Source organism: Procambarus clarkii, chromosome 49 (genome assembly GCF_040958095.1).
Source record: "Procambarus clarkii isolate CNS0578487 chromosome 49, FALCON_Pclarkii_2.0, whole genome shotgun sequence".
Lineage (NCBI taxonomy): Eukaryota > Metazoa > Arthropoda > Malacostraca > Decapoda > Cambaridae > Procambarus > Procambarus clarkii.
In genome coordinates this window covers 33,604,753-33,622,812 of record NC_091198.1, presented here as the reverse complement: position 1 = coordinate 33,622,812, position 18,060 = coordinate 33,604,753, and the positions used below count along the sequence as shown (strand labels likewise).

The 18,060-nt window shown below is 50.1% G+C and overlaps 1 protein-coding gene across 4 annotated transcripts in view; it reads left to right on the top strand.

Annotated features, from left to right (window-relative positions):
- Positions 1-18,060, top strand: part of Rich (Guanine nucleotide exchange factor subunit Rich) — a 567,547-nt gene that overhangs the window by 150,428 nt on the left and 399,059 nt on the right. For all 4 annotated transcript variants that reach the window (XM_069303165.1, XM_069303164.1, XM_069303162.1 and 1 more), the window contains exons 10-11: positions 754-996; positions 11,814-12,086. In XM_069303165.1, coding sequence (XP_069159266.1) covers positions 754-996; positions 11,814-12,086 — 516 coding nt within the window. The remainder of the gene's footprint in view (positions 1-753; positions 997-11,813; positions 12,087-18,060) is intronic.

Genomic DNA, 18,060 nt, shown 5'->3' with positions numbered 1-18,060 from the left:
ATGTTCAAAATGCAAAAATTCACCACAAAAGTGAAATTTCTTATAGGCGCGATTGTCACTAAGCGGTCAGCTGTAGTAAACTGAGGCAGGTCGGCCGCGTGACTGGGAACCACGCACTCGGTTGACCCAAATGTGTACCAACAAATATCATAAGTCGACGACACCATCGGATGTCGAGTCGCATTTTTCGATGAAATTTACATCGTAACTCGAAATTATCGTAAGTAGGGGCAATCGTAAGTCGAGGTTCCACGGTACCTGCAAACGCAAATTTATTCTCACTTCTCTGTACTTAGGAGAGTTGATGTATGTTGAAGGTGGTGAGGTAGAGGAAAAGAGATATTGTTTGGCAGGGAAATCCTGCCCTGAGAATCATGGGTTTTGCCTGAATTTTAAAATGTTTCTAAAGTGTGACAGACATACCTTTGACATTCATCAGGTTTATAACCTGATTTTTCACAACTAAGGACATCCTCCATCTCCTATTCCTCTGAACACAATTCCTCGGCTGCTGTGTGTTGTGACATTCATTTGTATGGTTGAGTACCAAGTGAACGATCAACTGCCGAATATTTTTTTCCACGCATAAAGTGCTCGAATACTGAATTGTTCAAGTTCAGAGACATTCGAGTGCCAAAGCATTGCGGTATTTAGGTTTTTATATACTGTATATGTAAAAGTGAAGATAGTATATTATCAATGAAAATTATAGCTGATTTGTTTACTATTAATTTTGCTTATATTTTGCCACAGAGTCGGTTAGTGCGGGTTCTGCTACAAGGAAGTGATCGTCTCTACCTCAACACTTCAGAAGGCCTTGCAGGCGTCTCTGATGCTGCACAGGACTGCTTATCCTTTTATTTTGATGACGATGATGAAGGTGCCTTTGAAACCCCAACTCATCACAAAGATTCACAGTTCAGTGTAGCAGCTAACAAGCAATGGATTGTTATTCCAATACCTTATAATTACACATCTTCAAACTGGCCTATAAGAGTAAGTTATAGTACATAACAGCAGGATCTATTAGCCAATGTACAGATTATTTGTGATTAAGACCATCAAGTACAGTGCATGGAACCATAATATTTTGGAGCTTGTCCTCTTGGATGATACATCTATATGATCCACCCAGAACTCTAAATTACCCATCAGGCTCTCAAAACATTTATCCCCAGTGAAACAGACATTTGCAATCACACATTAAGTTAATGGAGTGTGTGTGGTGAGTGTAACTCACACCACTACCAATAGTACTAGCTGGCCATGATACAAACAAATCAATCACAATTTTTCAACTCCCCTTGCAAGCAAACATTGAATGTACTGTACCAAGTGACACCTGCCAATTATCACTTGACAAACTACCATCAGTAAATCAAAGGCTACAGTACCTGGGGCCAGATACGAAGCAGTTACGCAAGCACTTACGAACCTGTACATCTTTTCTCAAACTTTGGCGGATTTGTTTACAATTATTAAACAGCTAATGAGCTCCAAAGCACCAGGAGGCTGTTTATAACAATAACAACAGTTAATTGGAAAGTTTTCATGCTCGTAAACTGTTTAATAAATGTAACCAAAGCCGTTAAATATTGTGGAAAGATGTACACGTTCGTAAGTACTTGCGTAACTGCTTCGTGAATCTATCCCCTGAATCTTAAGTGAGCATTGTGTCACCATACCAGGGTCAGAGTGGCTGACCACCCTCACTTTTAGTCCTGGCATTTGCCCACAACTTTACGTTTTTTCTGCAGTGCCTACTGAAGTTTAGCTTTCTTTTGTCAGTTTATTTTTGAGAACGTTGTCTTAACACAAAGGTGCTCCATGCTCGCAATGTTTGTTTAACTGCATGGTAATTACCTAAGTGTAATTATCTAAGTGTAGCTACAGGATGAGTTATGCTCTTGGTGTCCCCTCTTCCCAGCACTTTCTTATATCATGCTTTAAAACTATCAATGGTTTACTACCACCACCTCACTTGTACCAACCGTCTACCACTGTGTGCGAATGTGAATTTTCTCATATTTTTCAGCACCTTTGTTTAGTTAGCTTAAATCTATGACTTGTTCTTGAAGTACCAGGTCTCAAGAATCTTTCTTTTTATGAAGTTTGTTAATTCCTGTCCCTATTTTGTATGTAGTGATCATATTGCTTCTTTTTCTTCTATCTACTAGCTTTGGCATATGTAATGAGTCTAACCTCTCCTCGCAGCTCTTGTCTTTCAGTTCCGGGAGCCTTTAGTTGCATGTCTTTGCCCCTTTTCCAGTTGATGTTGTTGCTTAAAATATGGGCATTATACAACTGCTGCATATTCCAGCTTTGGTCTGACAAAGGTTGGGAACAGTTTCTTTAGTATTTTGCCGTCTCTGTATTTAAAAGCAATTCTGAAATTGGAAAGTGTAGCATAGGCTCCTACAAAGTTTGTTATGTTGTCCTCGAGTGAAAATCTGGAACCACCCCTAGATCTTTATCAAAATTTGTTGAAGTATTTCACATATCTTGTATGTTGTATGTGGCCTATTTTCTCATATGCCACATTCCATAATGTGGCATTTATGTACATTAAATTCTATTTGTCAAGTGTTGCTTCATACACTTATTTTGCCCAGGTGTTCTTGAAGGGCATGACAGTTGTCTAAGTTTTTATCTTCCCTAATATCTTTGCATCATCAGCAAATACATTCATATAATTATGTATTTCTTCTGGTAGATCCTTAATGCAGACAGTGAGCATTACTGGTGCAAGAAGTGAATCCTGTGGTACTCCACTCTGGACATTCCTCCAGTCTGATACATTGCCTCTTTCTGAGGGGAGCCCCATCGACTCCCTGGGGCTATGGGACTGATATTAGCTATGTTAGTCTGGGACTTGAGTCATATGGAGTTGTCATGCCTTCTGGGAACCACGAGCCAGAACCTGGTTCCCTCAGAGAGGCGAAGGAAACAGTGGCCTATGAAAACTCCATTCTTTGAGAGTACAGTATATTCATGTTTGCCATCGACTGGTGTTGGACACCCAGAAAGGTAGGCGCCCCAAAACAAACCCCGTCTGGTTGAAAATTGACACCGGATACCGAAACAGAGGCTAAGAACTGCCCCTAAGAAAAACAAGGAAACAAGCAAATTGTCATCAACCTGATGCGCCGCTCATTCGCGCCCCACCAAACCGGCCGTCGGCCCATCACCTTGTCGACTGAAGCTGACTGGGGTGGAAGTCTAATCTGGCCTCGATTGCCTGTCAGGATTTTTGCTCTAGTGGTGGTGCCTGCTGTGTGTTGGAGCATTGGCCAAGAGCTACAAGTACTTGGGCTGCATGCGCTTAGCCACCCTAGGTGCCTAGTAAGTACTTCCCTTGGTACTTAATCAGGATTCTCTTCCCTGGAGCTTCCGGGTCTCATCCTCGTAGGGGGTAGCTGTCGCTTGGTTTCTGCCTCGCCCTTGGGGTCAGCTTGGGTCTATGGTACTATCATTTGGCCCTGGGTAGGAAGTGTTTTTTTGCTGGTTGGGATGCACGGTGCTGCTGTGCAGCACCATGCCTCTCGCTGGCCTCCTGTTGTAGTGGGGCACTTACGGAGTTTAGTTTCTTTTTAGATTTTCCTGCCTGGTGGAGGGCAGCCTAGCTTCCCATTAGGTATGCCTAGGTTTCCTTTATTTGGTGGTTCTCCTCTCTGCCCCCGAGGCTGCTCCCTACACAGGGGGTTAGTTTGCCCGGTACATAAATTGGGTTCAACTGGCTTTGGCAGCCTCACTTCATGGGCTTCCTGTAGAGACAGATCCCCATGCAGGCCCCTGGAAACCCACGTCAGGGCTTGGGTGACTCACACTATGTCTTCCGAGTCCCATTTAGCCTTGTTCCAGTTTGTAGATTGTTCATTTCCCTTGTCTCAGGGTGACGATCACCTATTTTGCCTTCTTCATGCTGTTTGTTGGGTCGCTGATACAAAGTCTGACACCTTCAACCCGGAGGGTTGAAGGTGTCAGACTTCAGAAAGAGAAAGAGACTTGGCCTCTTTCAGCAGATCAAAACGATACGGTACCTTGATGGTTCGATCTACTCTTCGCGTCTGGTATTTCGGACACACGTGGCAGCGCGAACGAGCGACACGACAGGTTGATGCTGATTTGCTTGTTTCCTTGTTTTTCTTAGTGGGAGTTCCAATCCACTGTTTCGAGGCTCTAAGACACATTACGCAGAAAGAACCCGGTTATTGGCTCAAGAGGCCGTAACGACAACTCTGTCTCAGGTCTGGCTTTTGTTGGAGCCAGGTGCCTGGATGGTGTCCCTGGACCTCCGGGTCCTGGTGACCTGTCTGCATCTGCTAGGGGTTCAGGTTCTGGCCTACCTCGATGAATGGCTGGTTAGGGCTTCCAGCTGGTCCACTTGTCTGCTCGCCAGGGATGTGGTTCTCTCCTAGCTTGCTGGGTTCGGGTTCCTGGTGAACTGGAGGAAGTCCCATCTGGTTCCGTCCCAGGTTCAGACCTGGCTGGGTCTTGTTTGAAATTCTTGGACTGCTTCCATGTCTCTCCCTCCGGAGGCATTGCTGTGGCTGCGGTCCTGCCTTCAGCTATTTCTGGAGGTTCCCGGGTCACTCAGTGGTTACTCGAGCAGTTGTGAGGAAGTCTTGACTTAGCTGTACTGGTTTACCAGCTGGGTCGGGCTTGGCTTTGGCGTCTGTTCTGGTTCCTTCGGGGATACCTCTTCTGCCTCGCTCGCGATTACTGGGTTCCGCCTCCAGGGGGCCCTTGCATCAGTTGCTGCGTCTTCTGCTTCCTCTAAGGGTTTTTCAGGGTTCAGTGCCTTGGCACCTACCCGAGCCCTTGCTCGATGTGTTCACAGACGCGTCATCTCTTGACTGGGGCTTTGTGACCAGTGCTCACCAGGCCGGCCAGGGGCGGTGGGGTCCGTCTTTCCGTCAGACTCACAGCACGATGAGGGAGTTCGCAACGGTCTGGCTGTTGCTTCGGAAGGTTCAGGTCGCTCGGTGGTTCGACCAATTGGCTCCATTCAGACTGTTCTCCACTGGTTCATTGCCGGAACCTGCGGGGGTTCTCTTCGGTCCTTGCCTCTTTGGGACTGGTCACTTCGAGTGGCTCATCTGCTGGTTTCTCAGGGTTTGGCTCTCTGTATGGTTCATATCTGAGGAGTGTCTCAACATCCTAGTGGATGGCCTGTGTCTGTTCATTTCCCTGTCCACAGAATGGACGGTCGATACCGACACCTTCAGTTGGCTCTGCCAAACGTACGAGCTCCTGGAGGTGGATTTCTTCGCATCGGCTTGGTCGAGGCATCTCCCGATATATGTGGCGCCCTTCCCCGACCTCAGAGCATTCACGATGGATGTCTTTCAGCAGGACTGGTCGAGGTGAGGTTACCTGTACCTCTTTCCCCTAGTCCAGCTGTTGCTTCTGGTTCTGGCTCAGTTGGAGTCTTACCACGGAAGAGTAGTCATTTTATTCAGTTTGTTTTTACCCTTCCACTGTTCTCCTCGGTGGCGCCCCCTGCTAGGTCCCCGTGAGTGTACACGTCCCTGGGGTTCAGCTTTAGAAGTTTGCTTGGTAGTTTTGGGCGCCGGTTTGCAGCACCCTGCCTGGGACTACCTGAGCACGAGTCCTCTTAAAGTAAACGCTCAGGACCCTGGGAATCCCCTAGGTGGCGCGTGGGTCCGATGGATGTGACCCCGGAGTCCCCACTCGCTGTGTGCGAGTTTGAGGGTTGCTCGGTCCCCTTGTCTCAGGGTGACCCTCATTGTTTTTGCCTCTGCCACGCTGCCTGTTGGGTCGGTGATACTTTCGACCCTGAGCCCTGTGAGTGTTGCTGCTTGCTTGTGACTCAATTTACCCAATCCTCTGATGATTCTATTCAGGTACAGGCGGCGCGTGCGTTGCAGTCTAGGTTTCGTCTGTTGCAACGCGCTCGGTTGGTTGCTTCCCCGGATGCCCCGGGGCTTTGCGGGCGGGCTGCCCCGCTTTGCTTTTCGAGACCCGGACTTGGGGGTGGGGGTTGCTTCGATCCTGGTTCAGTCCGCACCTCCTCGTCCTTCCCCTTCTGTTCGTTCTGGTCCCCCGCCCCTGCTTCCGGCCCCGAAGCGTCTGAGGGTTTCGGACTCGGAGCAGGGGTTACTTGATCTCGAGACTCGGGCAGCTTTGGGGGTTGCCCCTTCCGGGGGGGCGGCAGAGGCATTCGAGTCTTGTCTCCCGGCCGAAGCTTCAGGGTCTGACCAGTGGGCCCCCCTTCCTCCAGCTTTTCCGGCTGCTCTGTCCGTGTCTTGTGGGGTCGGGGCTTGGGGAGAGGACTCGGCCTCGGGTCCTGTGGTGACGGACCTCGAGGCTGGGGAGGGGCTGACTTGGGGGCCGCTGGACCCCGCCTGGGTTTTTCTTCCCACTGAGCGGGGCTTATTGTTACAAGGAGTGGGGTTTTCTTTTCCCCCCTCTGCATACGAGTTGGATTTGGTGTCGGCCTCTCCCCGGGTTCGGTTCCATGTTCCCCCGGGTACGTCGGTTCCGTGTTCCCCCGGGTACGTCTGTTCCGTCCTTCCGGAGGTTTTCGGCTTATTGCATCCAACCTGGTGTGGTGCGAGCGGCCTTTGCGGCTTACCTCCTGCGTGACCCGGATTATGCCTCGGAAATGGATCCGTCCACATTCAGGTTTGGGACTTCGTTCCCTTTCTGGCTCCGGTACGAGGTTCTGGAGTCGTCCTGGCTAGCAGACTGCCCCTTGTTTGGTCTGGATTCCTGGCATTCCTTCTGTCGTTCCTGCACGCTGGAGTGGCGGGAAGCTTCCACGGTGCTTCAGGTTTTCCTGGGGGGCGAACTTGAGTAGCTGAATGAGTGCTTGTTTGCCCCTGCCCTTCCCCGCGATGTGGGCGTTATTCAGCTCCATGTGCAGGTTCCCTCCCTTTCGGCGGCGCTCGTTGCGGAGGACTTGGGCGCCCGGGGCCTTTTGTGTTCGGCCTTGCGGTTCTTTTCCCTCCTGGAGCTGTCTTTGGATTGGCTCATGGAGGATGTGGGGACGCTTGGGTCCGTCCCGGGGTCCGGCACCTTGTCCTCGGCTGCGCGTTCGTCGGCTGCCTTGTTGAAGCTGTTCACGCCGATTTTGCGGGATGCGGTTTCCCTGTTTTATGCTTCCCGTCTCGCGTGTCGGCAGGCGGTGCTGGGTTCCTCTGTGGATTCTGCTTGGGCTCTGGCTCTTAGGCGTTCTTCACCTTTTTGTCCTCTCCTGTTTGGGGAGTCGGCCGTGACGCAGTTTATTCAGGCAGCGTCGGCGGCTTGTCGTCCGATGTCGGACTTGTTGGTTTTCCGGGGGTCCCGGGGTGGGTCTTTCCAGAAAGGTCGTGCCAGGGCTCGGGGTTCCTCTCGTCGTGGTAGGCCTCTGGTGTCAGGTTTGGGGTTGGCTCCTCCTGCGGACCCTCCCTCGTCTGGTCGGCGCGGTGTTCGCACTGTGCGGGGTTCTGGGTCTCGTAAGGGTCGCTGGCCCTTTCGCGGTTTGCCCCCTTGACGGGGCGATGGGGGGGCGGCTTGTGCTGTTCGCCTGCGCCTGGTCCCACAATTCGTGGGCCTTTCGGGTCGTGTCTCGCGGCCTGCGGTGGCGTTGGGTGGCCCCTCCCCCCTTTGGGGGGTCGGGGCTGGCAGGGCAGGTTTCTTCCCCTGCGCTCTGTCGAGTCGTCTTGGAGTGGGTACGCTTGGGCGTCGTCGAAACGACGTCGTCCCTCAGATGGGTTTCCCGCCTGTTTCCGGTTCCGAAACGGGACTGCGCGGACCTGCGGTTCATTCTGGACTTGTCCCGTCTGAACCCCTGGGTTCATTGCCCCTCCTTTCGGATGGCTACGCTGTCTCAGGTTCGGCTCCTCTTGGAGCCGGGAGCTTGGATGGTGTCCCTGGACCTCCGGGACGCTTATTGGCATGTCCCGATTCATCCGCGGTTCAGGGACTGGCTCGGTTTTGTTGTGGGGCGTCTGAGTTACCGCTTTCGTTGTCTCCCGTTCGGGTTGAACCTGGCACCTCGCGTGTTCACGCGCCTTACACGGGTTGTGGTGGCTCGTTTGCGTCTCCTAGGTGTTCGGGTGTTGGCCTACCTCGACGACTGGCTGGTTTGGGCTCCCAGCCAGTCAGCTTGCTTGCTAGCCAGGGATTTGGTTCTTTCCCAGCTCGCCGATTTCGGGTTCTTGGTGAACTGGAGGAAGTCCCATCTGGTTCCCCCTCAGGTTCGGACTTGGCTGGGTCTCGTTTGGGACTCTCGAACCGCCTCCTTGTCTCTTCCTTCGGAGTCTCTCCTGCGGCTGCGGTCCCGCCTTCGTCTGTTTCTGGAGGGCCCTCGGGTCACCCGGCGGTTGCTCGAGGGGCTGTACGGGAGCCTGAACTTCGCGATGGTGGTCTACCCGCCGGGTCGGGTTTGGCTTTGACGGCTGTTCTGGTTCCTTCGGGGTTCCCCCTTCCGCCTCTCTCGCGATCGCAGAGTTCGACCCCCGGGGGCCTTGCATCAGTTGCTGCGTCACCGGCTTCCTCTTCAGGTTTTTCGGGGTTCAGTACCTTGGCGCCTACCCGAGCCCTCGCTCGATGTGTACACGGATGCGTCGTCTCGCGGTTGGGGTTTTGTGACCAGTGCTCACCAGGCCGGCCAGGGGCGTTGGGATCCGTCCTTCCGTCGAGCTCACAGCACGGTGCGGGAGTTCACGGCAGTGTGGTTTGCTCTGGGGAGGATTCGGGTGGCCCGCGGATCGACGATTCGGCTCCATTCGGACTGCTCTCCTGTGGTTCATTGCCTGAACCGCGGGGGTTTGATGCGGTACTTGTCTCTTTGGGGTTGGTCGCTTCGGGTGACTCGTCTGCTGAGTTCTCGGGGTTTGGCTCTCCTGGCGGTTCACGTACGGGGCGTGTCCAACGTCTTGGCCGAAGCCCTGGCTCACTTCGTTCCCCTCTCCACGGAGTGGATGGTCGACGACGAGTCCTTCTGTTGGCTTTGCCAGACGTTCTGGCGCCCCGAAGTGGACCTCTTCGCGTCGGCGTGGTCGCGGCGTCTTCCCGTTTATGCGGCGCCCTTCCCCGATCGCGAGGGTGTCGGGGTCGATGCCTTTCGGCTAGACTGGTCGAGGTGGGGGTTCCTGTACCTCTTTCCCCCGGTTCGGCTGTTGCTCCAGGTCCTGACTCGCTTAGAGACTTACCAGGGGAGAGTTGTCCTTCTGGCCCCTTGGTGGCCGGCCCAGCCTTGGTTTCAGGCGCTGGTTGCTCGGTGTCCGAACCCGAGGGTTTTCCCGCGGCTCCGCCTCTTTCAGCAGATCGGGCCGGTATGTCACGTGGCTGGTTCGATCTTCTCCTTGAGTCTTCGCATATGGTTTTTTTTTACTCGAGTCTATCATCATCTCTATGGTGATCAGGTGGCCTCCTTGTTGGTGTCCACCTGAGGGCTTCTTCTCGGCGGCAGTATGAAGTTTCCTGGTGGTCCTTCCGTTTCTTTCTGCGTCTTCGTCGTGTTAGCTCCTTGTCTGTTCGGGTGGTCTTGTCCTTCCTCTCGTGGTTGTTTCAGGACCATCATCTTATGCCTAACACTGTCGCTTCGTATCGTGCGGCGCTGGCGGAGCCGCTTCAGCTTGCTTTCGGTATCGATGTTACGTCTGCGCCGTTTCGCAAGCTGTCTCGTGCATTGTTTCACCTCCGGCCTGCTCATGCGTCGCCTGAGCCGTCCTGGTCTTTGGACAGAGTGCTCGCTTTCCTTTCATCTCCTCGTTTTGTTGTGGCCCCTTCGGTCCAGGATTGTTTTTCCAAGGCACTTTTCTTGTTGGCTTTGGCCTCTGGGGGTCGGGTAGGGAAGCTTCATGCTCTCCTCCGGCGCAGGGGTTTCTGCTCTTTTGGTCGTGGTGATTGTTTTGTTCGTTTGCAGCCGTCTCCTTCTTTTCTGGCAAAGAATGAGACTGCTGCGTTCCGGAGGGGTCCATGGGTGGTTGATGCTTGGTTGGTCAGGCCGGGGGTGCATCATGTTTTGTGTCCGGTTGCGGCGCTTCGCCGTTATTTGCGCGCCACAGCTTCTGTGTCCGGGGACGCGCTGTGGGTTGATCCGGTTTCCCTTCTTCCCTGTTCGCGGGTTCGGGTCTCTCAGGTCGTCCGCAGGGTTATTAGGTCCAGCCAGCCTGCGGTCTATCCCCGTGCCCATGACGTTCGTAAGTTCGCGGCTCTTGCTGCCGTCTTTGGGAATATGTCTTGGTCTGATATTCGGGCGCGGGGATTTTGGCGGTCGAACAGGGTCCTGGCTGCTCGTTACCTTGTGAATGTCCCTGGGCCTTGTCGGGCCTGTGTTGCTTGGGGTCGGCGGTTGCAGCCAGTTGTCTCGGCTTCAAGTTGAGGAGTGAGCGATGACCGCCTCCCGGGTAAGTCCCTCTTTTTTCTGTCTGTGGGTAGTTAGCTCCGGGGAGCCGACGGGGCTCCCCCCAGAAAACCAGCGTTGAATGTAATGAAACGCCATTTTCTGGGTGAGTCCCGGAGGCTCCCCGGCATCCCTCCCTCCCTCCGGTCGGCGTTTTTTCGCGTTTTTGACATCCAGCCTCAAGAACTGAGGTGTGGGTAGCCGGCGCGGGGGGTCTGGGGCTCCCCCTTCCCCCTCCCGGGGAGGGGGGAGCTGCGCAGACAGCGGCGCGGCGGTGTGTGACGTCACACTAGTTTGCTTGTTTTCGGTTGGGGAGTTCTATCCACTAGTTCGGTTTTTGGTAGCAATTTTAACCAGAATAGGGGTTTGTTTTGGGGCGCTTACCTTTCTGGGTGCCTGTTCCGGTCGATGGCAGACATAGAATGCTTCCAACTACATGGGGGCTTCTATAGGCCATTGCTTCCCTTGCCTCTCTGAGGGGGCCCGGTTCTGGCCGTGGTCCCCGGTAGGCCTAAGAACTCCATACACATGACTGATGCCAAAGTCTGACATAAACATATCAGCCTGGGATAGCTCCGGGGAGCCTCCGGGACTCACCCAGAAAATGGCGTTTCATTACATTCAACGCTGGTTTTTTAAATTGCACCCTTTTAATAATTGCACATACAACATTATGGTACTAATCAAAATGTATTAAAATTCACCAATTGAAAAAGACTGTGCATGCCATTATCTGGACTGAAGGTCATACCACATGGCCAGACAAGTATATCTTTGCCTGGCTCCACATACCTGCAAGCACCACATACTCATAACAATAAACATTATACCCAGATTACAGGACTGTATCTGTATACTGTTTGGCATGTACCTTAACATTATTTACAAATGTCCCTAAATAATGTTTTTGTTAACACAAATTATATTCCAACCTGTTATCGATACATTATTATTACAATTCAGAGGCACTTTTGATGGAAGTTAATATTTCACGTATTCTTTCAGCATGATGGCTAGCAAATACAAACATGGGGTCATACAAAACATGGGATAATGTCATTTCTTAAATCTACCACATATATTTTATTTATATTCAAGTTATTTGTGTAACACTCTTTATATGTGGAAATATATGAACAATACTAGTACATTTTATTAGCACAAGAAGATGGAGTGATGACGACGTCTTGGTCCGTCGTGGACCATTATCAAGTCGATTATGGACACTCGACTTGATTAGGGTCCAGGATGGACAGAAACGTCATCGTCTCTTCAACTTCTGGTGTATGGTTTAGTCGTCATATCTTCAGCCATGTTATTGTAACTCGTCGTCTGCTTATTTGCATGAGTTTTAGTGAAAATTAATTTTATGTGGTTACAAAATATTATTGACCCACCAGAATTGTGAAAGTCTGGGGAATGATACTCACCACAACAAATGTGATTCCTATTTCAGTACACGTGTGTTGATGAAGGTGGTGAGCTTGTAGGTGTGGCTGGACGCAATGGTGTAGCACATTATTCATTGCGGTTACGACGCTGGCATCTTTTTGGAAATGAGAGTCAAGAGCGTGACTTTGTGGTAACAGGAGGGCTGTTGTGGTGGCAATCAAATTGGTTGGTGTTGGGTGCATACAACATCCCTGCTAATACTGATGAGCTTAGACTTTATCCTCGTGATCACAAGTTGGATAATCTCTTTGTTACTACTGTGCCACAACCTGCACAGGTATGTAATACTGCATTTGTTAAGCATTTAAAATGTTTATTTTTGGGGAAGCCCTGTTGGCTCCTGGAAGCTATCATACACTGATCAGTGCCATACTACCAGGTGCCATCAGTTGCGGAGTTATATTGGCTTACCGGGGACCACGAGCCAAAACCTGGCCCCCTCAGAAGAGCTGCAGGGAGAGATAGGCTATGAAGCTTTACATTTAAAGTTTAATCATGCAACTGCATGATTAAAACTGCCAGAAGACCTCCCTCGAATAATGAAAACAAACCACCAAAGGTTTTATGAAATTATCTCCTGCTAATAGACCCCACGTCATTTCCCTCATTTGGGGATAGGAGGGAGGCGTACTGGGTCAACCGGATCATTACAACCTCAGTTCTAGCTAATGTGTGCCTGGGTGTGGTCGTCAGTCACTCTGGCTCCAGTAACCTTCGTCAGCTAAGTGGTTGCTTATGGCCTTTGAGACAGGGTTGCCTGGTTGGGGTTTGTAGCCTGCTTTGGTTTTATATGGAGCCCAATTGCATTCCAACTGTTTACGTGCACTACTTTTGACTCCGTTTAGGCAATAAGAAACCCAGTTGCGTACCTAATTTCGGTACTGGCAACCTCGCTCTGAGGCTGTTTATTTGCTTCTGCATATTGTGAACTACGAGTTTAGTGTACTTAGAGCTGCATGAGCTCAGGGTTCTCTTCCCTGTGCGCTCTTTCAATACTACCCTTGCATGGTCAGGGATACCTTCCCTGGGGCATTCGGGATACCTTCCCTGGGGCATTCAGTATACGCTCCCTTTAGGGGGGGGGCCTCCTTTGCTTTTAGGGTGCCTCCTCGCTTTTAGGGTGGTCCTCGATATTACAGTAGGCTAGTAGTCTGTGACTGTCCGTCTTCCTTGGGGTTGGGAGTGTTTTTGGCTGGTGGGGCATGTGGGAGTTGCGTGACTAGATATTCTATTAGCACATGGGCACTCTGACGTTTCTCCCCTAGTTGCCCGTTTTCCATGACATTCATCGGAGGTTCATTTCTGGAGGGCCTTTAGGCACCTTGGGTTTGTCCTTCTGGGGGGACCATTATACGCCTTAGGTTAGGCCTTTCGGGAGCCTTTAGGTACCTTGGGTTTGTCCTTCTGGGGGGGACCATTATGCGCCTTAGGTTAGGCCTTTCGGGAGCCTTTAGGTACCTTGGGTTTGTTCTTTCGGCCATCGATCCGGCCTCCTGAGAGTTTGGGTTCTCTTACCCTCCTTGGGTGCATTCTGAGGGTCCAGTGTCTTCCTGGCTAGCAGACTGTCCTGTTACCCTATGAACCTGGCACGGTTTTGCTATACCCATATGCTTGATTGGCAAGAGGTGTCTCCTTTGTTGCTGGTTTTTCTTGGGATGGATCTTCTTCTCTCCAGGCATGTTGGTGTGCCTCTTCACCCCTATTCTCCATGCCGTGGGCCTGGTCCGACTACTTGCTCGGGTTCCCCTTCTTTCAGCTATCTTGGCTGCTGCTGTTTTCGGGTCCGGTCACACTTGACTTCTGTTGTGCTCTCTCATTTTTCACTTCCCCGTCTTGCGTGTTGGTAGACTGTGCTGGCACCTTCTTTGGACTTAGCGTGAACTTTGGCTCTTCTTTCTGCTTCAAAAAGAGCCTGCTGCTTTCTTTTGTTCCCTGCTCTTTCCTGAGGACAGTATTGCTCAGTTTTCTGTGCTGTTTATAAGTTATTGTGTCTGGGGAGTGGGGGAGGGGGTCTTGATCTTCCCAGAGAAGTTGGTCTAGGGCTTCATTAGCTGTTAACCCCCTGCACAGCGCACCTGTTTTTGGAAAAAACTTCATAGTGCAATTGTTAAGGACATAGTTTTGTTGTTTTTATAAATATTCAGGTAAAGTTAATGTCAAAATATTTCCAAACCCAACCATTTTCTTTCAAAACACAAAGAGTGATGAAAACATTAAAAAACATTAAAAATAGCCTAATTAAAAAAAATAGTTCAACTCTCGGAACGAGATTTCTCAGATGGCGCAGCACAGTGGTTAATCAAGGTGGGTCTTCTATGGTGCCAGCAGCCAGTTCATATGTGTTTTCCCCAGCTGCTTTTCCAGTTGGTTGGCACTGTGCTTGCTCTGTTTGGATTTGGGCGGTTGGGGGGAGGCTGGCATTCTATGCCCGAGTTTAGTCCCATGATTTGTAGGTATTTTTTATTTTCTCGTGTGGCATTGGGCATTCCACCCTCTTTTGATGGGGGGGGGGGTTCGGGTTTGGTAGGGCTGGTCTCTCCTTTTTTCTCTGTCGAGTAGTCTTCGAGTGGGTGCGTTTGATTCGTTTTGAGCTGGGTTCGGACTCCAGTGTCCCTGTGCCGGTTGCTGCATCATCGGCTTCCTCTTCGGGGTTTTAGGGGTTCTCCTCTTCCCTCGCACAATGTATTCATGGCTGTCTCGGCTGTTGTTGTGCTTTGTGACCTGTGCTCTCCATTCTGGCCAGGGTTGTTGGCCTCTCAGCATGGTGCAGGAGTGTGTGGTGGTGTGGTGGGTGCTGCAGAGTGTTCGGATTCTTCTGCGCTCGGTGATCCGGCTCAATTCAGCCTGTTCCCCATGGTTCCTTGTCTCGACTGGGCCGGGATGTCTCTTCGGTCCTTGACTCTTTCGGGGCTGGTTGCTTCAGGTAGCTCTTCTGCTGAGTTCTCAGGGTTCTCATCTCTGTGCCATTGGTGTGCAGGGAGTGTCCTACATCTTGGTTGATGGTCTGTCTTGCTTCCTTTCTCTTTCCATGGAATGGACTGTTAACAAAGCTTCCTTCGTTGCTTCATGTTAGTTCTACGGCCTCACTCGCGTCAGGTCCACGGTTCGAGACCCATACAGTCCAGGTGAATGGAAGCTTCCTTCCACTGGTTTTGCTGGACACTAGGGCTCCCGGAAGTTGACCTCTTCGCGACAGCATGATCTTGGTGTCTGCCTCTTTATGCGGTTAAAGAAGCAGACACCATTTATATTATTTATAAATAAAATATATTATTTATGTTATATATTAAATAATACAAACAGCAGCATTTTGCTTTCTGCATGTTGCCTTAAACAATTTATGAGAGATGTGACCAACAGGTCACAGTTTCCTGTGAAATTTTTCCCGCGATGGAAAAATGCAATGACTATAGGTGTCCCATCTATGATCATTTCCTCAAGGACAGTATGAAGTTTCTTGGCGATCTTCTCGTCGTTTCCCCCCATTGCCGCTGTCCTGCAGTTTCCGACCAGGTGGTTTTGTCTTTTCTTTCTTGGCTTTTCCTTGATAAACATCTTATGCCTAATACTGTCGCTTCTCATCATGCGGTGTTGGCAGAGCCGCTTCTGCTTGCGATCAGGGATGACTTTACTTTGACTCTGTTGCGCAATCTTTCACATGCTTTCTTTCACCTCCTTCCTGCTCATGTACCACCTGAGCCTGCCTGGTTTTTGGACAGGGTTCATTCTTTTTTTTCTTCTGCTTGGTTTACTGTGGTCCCTTTAGTTCGATATTGTTTTTGGAAGGCTTTGTTTTTGCTTGCCTCCCTGGTAAGTTTCCCATTTTGTCCTTTTCTGTAGGTAGTTAGCCTCGGGGAGTCAACAGGGGCCCCTCAACAGAAAAGCAGCATTGAATGTTATGAAACCCAGTTTCTTGGTGAGCCCCGGAGGCTCCCTGACACCCTCCCTTCCCCAGGTCAGGGGTGTTTCTCATTAACACTTTCGCGGGATCAGGACGCACCGAGGAGTCCTGTTTCGCTAACCGCTCCCGCATGGTGGACATAAAGTTATGTCCTCTTTTAAAATATTTGTATAAAATTCAATTTTTATCCGATTTACTTTGGGTTTGTTTCAAACTGCGCGCCATGAGGCTCTCTTTCTCACCACTAAGCTGCATGGTACAATAAGTTCATGAAAGGTGTGGACCACTTCGATCAAATGGTATTATGTCCCAAACGGGTTGCAGGTGGGTGACTTTAGCCGTTTATACTGGTAATGCTTCCCCCATATCATGTATTATATGCATATGTCTGTTTAGGGAATTTTATTCCGATCAATGTACAACCAAAAATAACTGTGTGCAACAAGTATAAACTTGACAAACATAACAAAAGTAAAAACATTTCGTGTGTGTTTGACGCTCACTGATATGTTCCAGCATTGTTTTATATTTGGCGCTATTCTATCTTACGCTTTGTTGATCTTTTTTACCTACGGGCTCATAGAACATTCTATTGCGAACACATTGACACAAAAATGAATGACGTACATAGAAAATTAATGTCATGAGAGTGAAATAAGTATAAACTTTCAAAGCGCCGTGCGTCGTCCCGTCACCGATACCGGGTAACAATTTCACCACTTCCCACACTCTTGCGGGCGGGCCGCAATCATTATTCTACGCTTATATTCATATCACCGTGTTGGGAATTTCATTGCGAGTCCATTGATACCAAAATTAAGGCTGTAGGACAAGTGTGGAGGTGATAACAATCCCAAGAGTAAAAACATTTTGTTGCTGTTGGGCGCTCACAGCGAGTCATCTTCGTAGTTATTTATTTGGTGCTGGTATCCCTATACGTTTCGTGACTTTTTTTACTGATGTTCTTCTAGAGAATTTTATTGCGAACACGTTGGTACCAAAATGAAATACGTAGCTCAAGAACTAAGGTAAGGAGAGTAAAAAGAGTATACACATTTTTGTTTTTACGCTTACTCAGCAAAAACGCCGCGCGCACATACCGCTTTTTTTTTTACCATCGAAGGGGGCGCGAAAGTGTTAACCACTGAACTGCGCAACGCTCCTACAGGCACTCGACCGGGGAAAGAGAGGGGGGTGGAAAGTGTGCGACGCGCCTCCGGGATCTTACATTTATAGCGTACCAATCAAAACTGGCACGCGGTGACGTGGGTACAAAAATGGATGCCGTTGGTCCCCCAATGATCGTCCGCCATTTTGAAAAGCATCCCAGTATGCCCCAGGGTTGTGGGGAGCCTCAGTTTCAAAGAAGCAACCATGTGTGACTCTTCACGATCAACACCGTTACAGTCCCCACCACCACGTGTATTCACCTAATTGTATTCACCTAGTTGTGCTTGCAGGGGTTGAGCTCTGTTCTTTCGGCCCGCCTCTCAACTGTTACTAACTACTATTTTTTTTCTCCACCTAGCCCCCCCAGGAAGCAACCCGTGACAGCTGACTAACTCCCAGGTACCTATTTACTGCTAGGTAACAGGAGCATCAGGGTGAAAGAAACTCTGCCCATTGTTTCTCGCCGGCGCCGGGAATCGAACCCGGGACCACAGGATCACATGTCCAGCGTGCTGTCTGCTCAGCCACCCTCCCTTGTCCCCTGATGCAAGTTTATTCAGTGATAGTACTTGTGATGAGTCATTCTCGGGCTTCAGTGACATAGACTCCGATACAAGTAATGTTGTCGACCCAGGTATGAGCAGTGAGGGTGTTACTATGCGGGGTTTTACTGCCCCAGCAACATGCCGCAGCAAGCGGCAGCATGTCACGTAGCTAGAGGACAATGACGACAGTGTTCCCTCTACATCAGGCGTTCGTGGTAGGCCTACGATATGCAGAACATCCTCATCTCCTTCCATACTTAAACGCAGTTCTAGCACAAGATGACGGAGCCATGTTTTTGGTGCTCGTGGTGGGGGTGTTGGCCGTGGTGTTGGCTCCAAAACCAAACCCTCGAGTGTGCGGGTGTGGGAGGATTGTGCCAGATTTGTTCCACAAATACCAACTTTTGCTGGTACCGATGTTGGTGTGAGACCATTATTCCCATATACAGGTGATGATATGGTTGAAATAGACTATTTCTTGGCATATTTTGATAATAAATTCATGAACCATCTTGACAGAGACAAACAGATATGCTCACATCCTCATAGATGCCGGCATTTTACCTGGCTCTCGCCTAATGTGATGGAAGGACACAATAATTAATTACCTAAGTGTAATTACCTAAGTGTAGTTA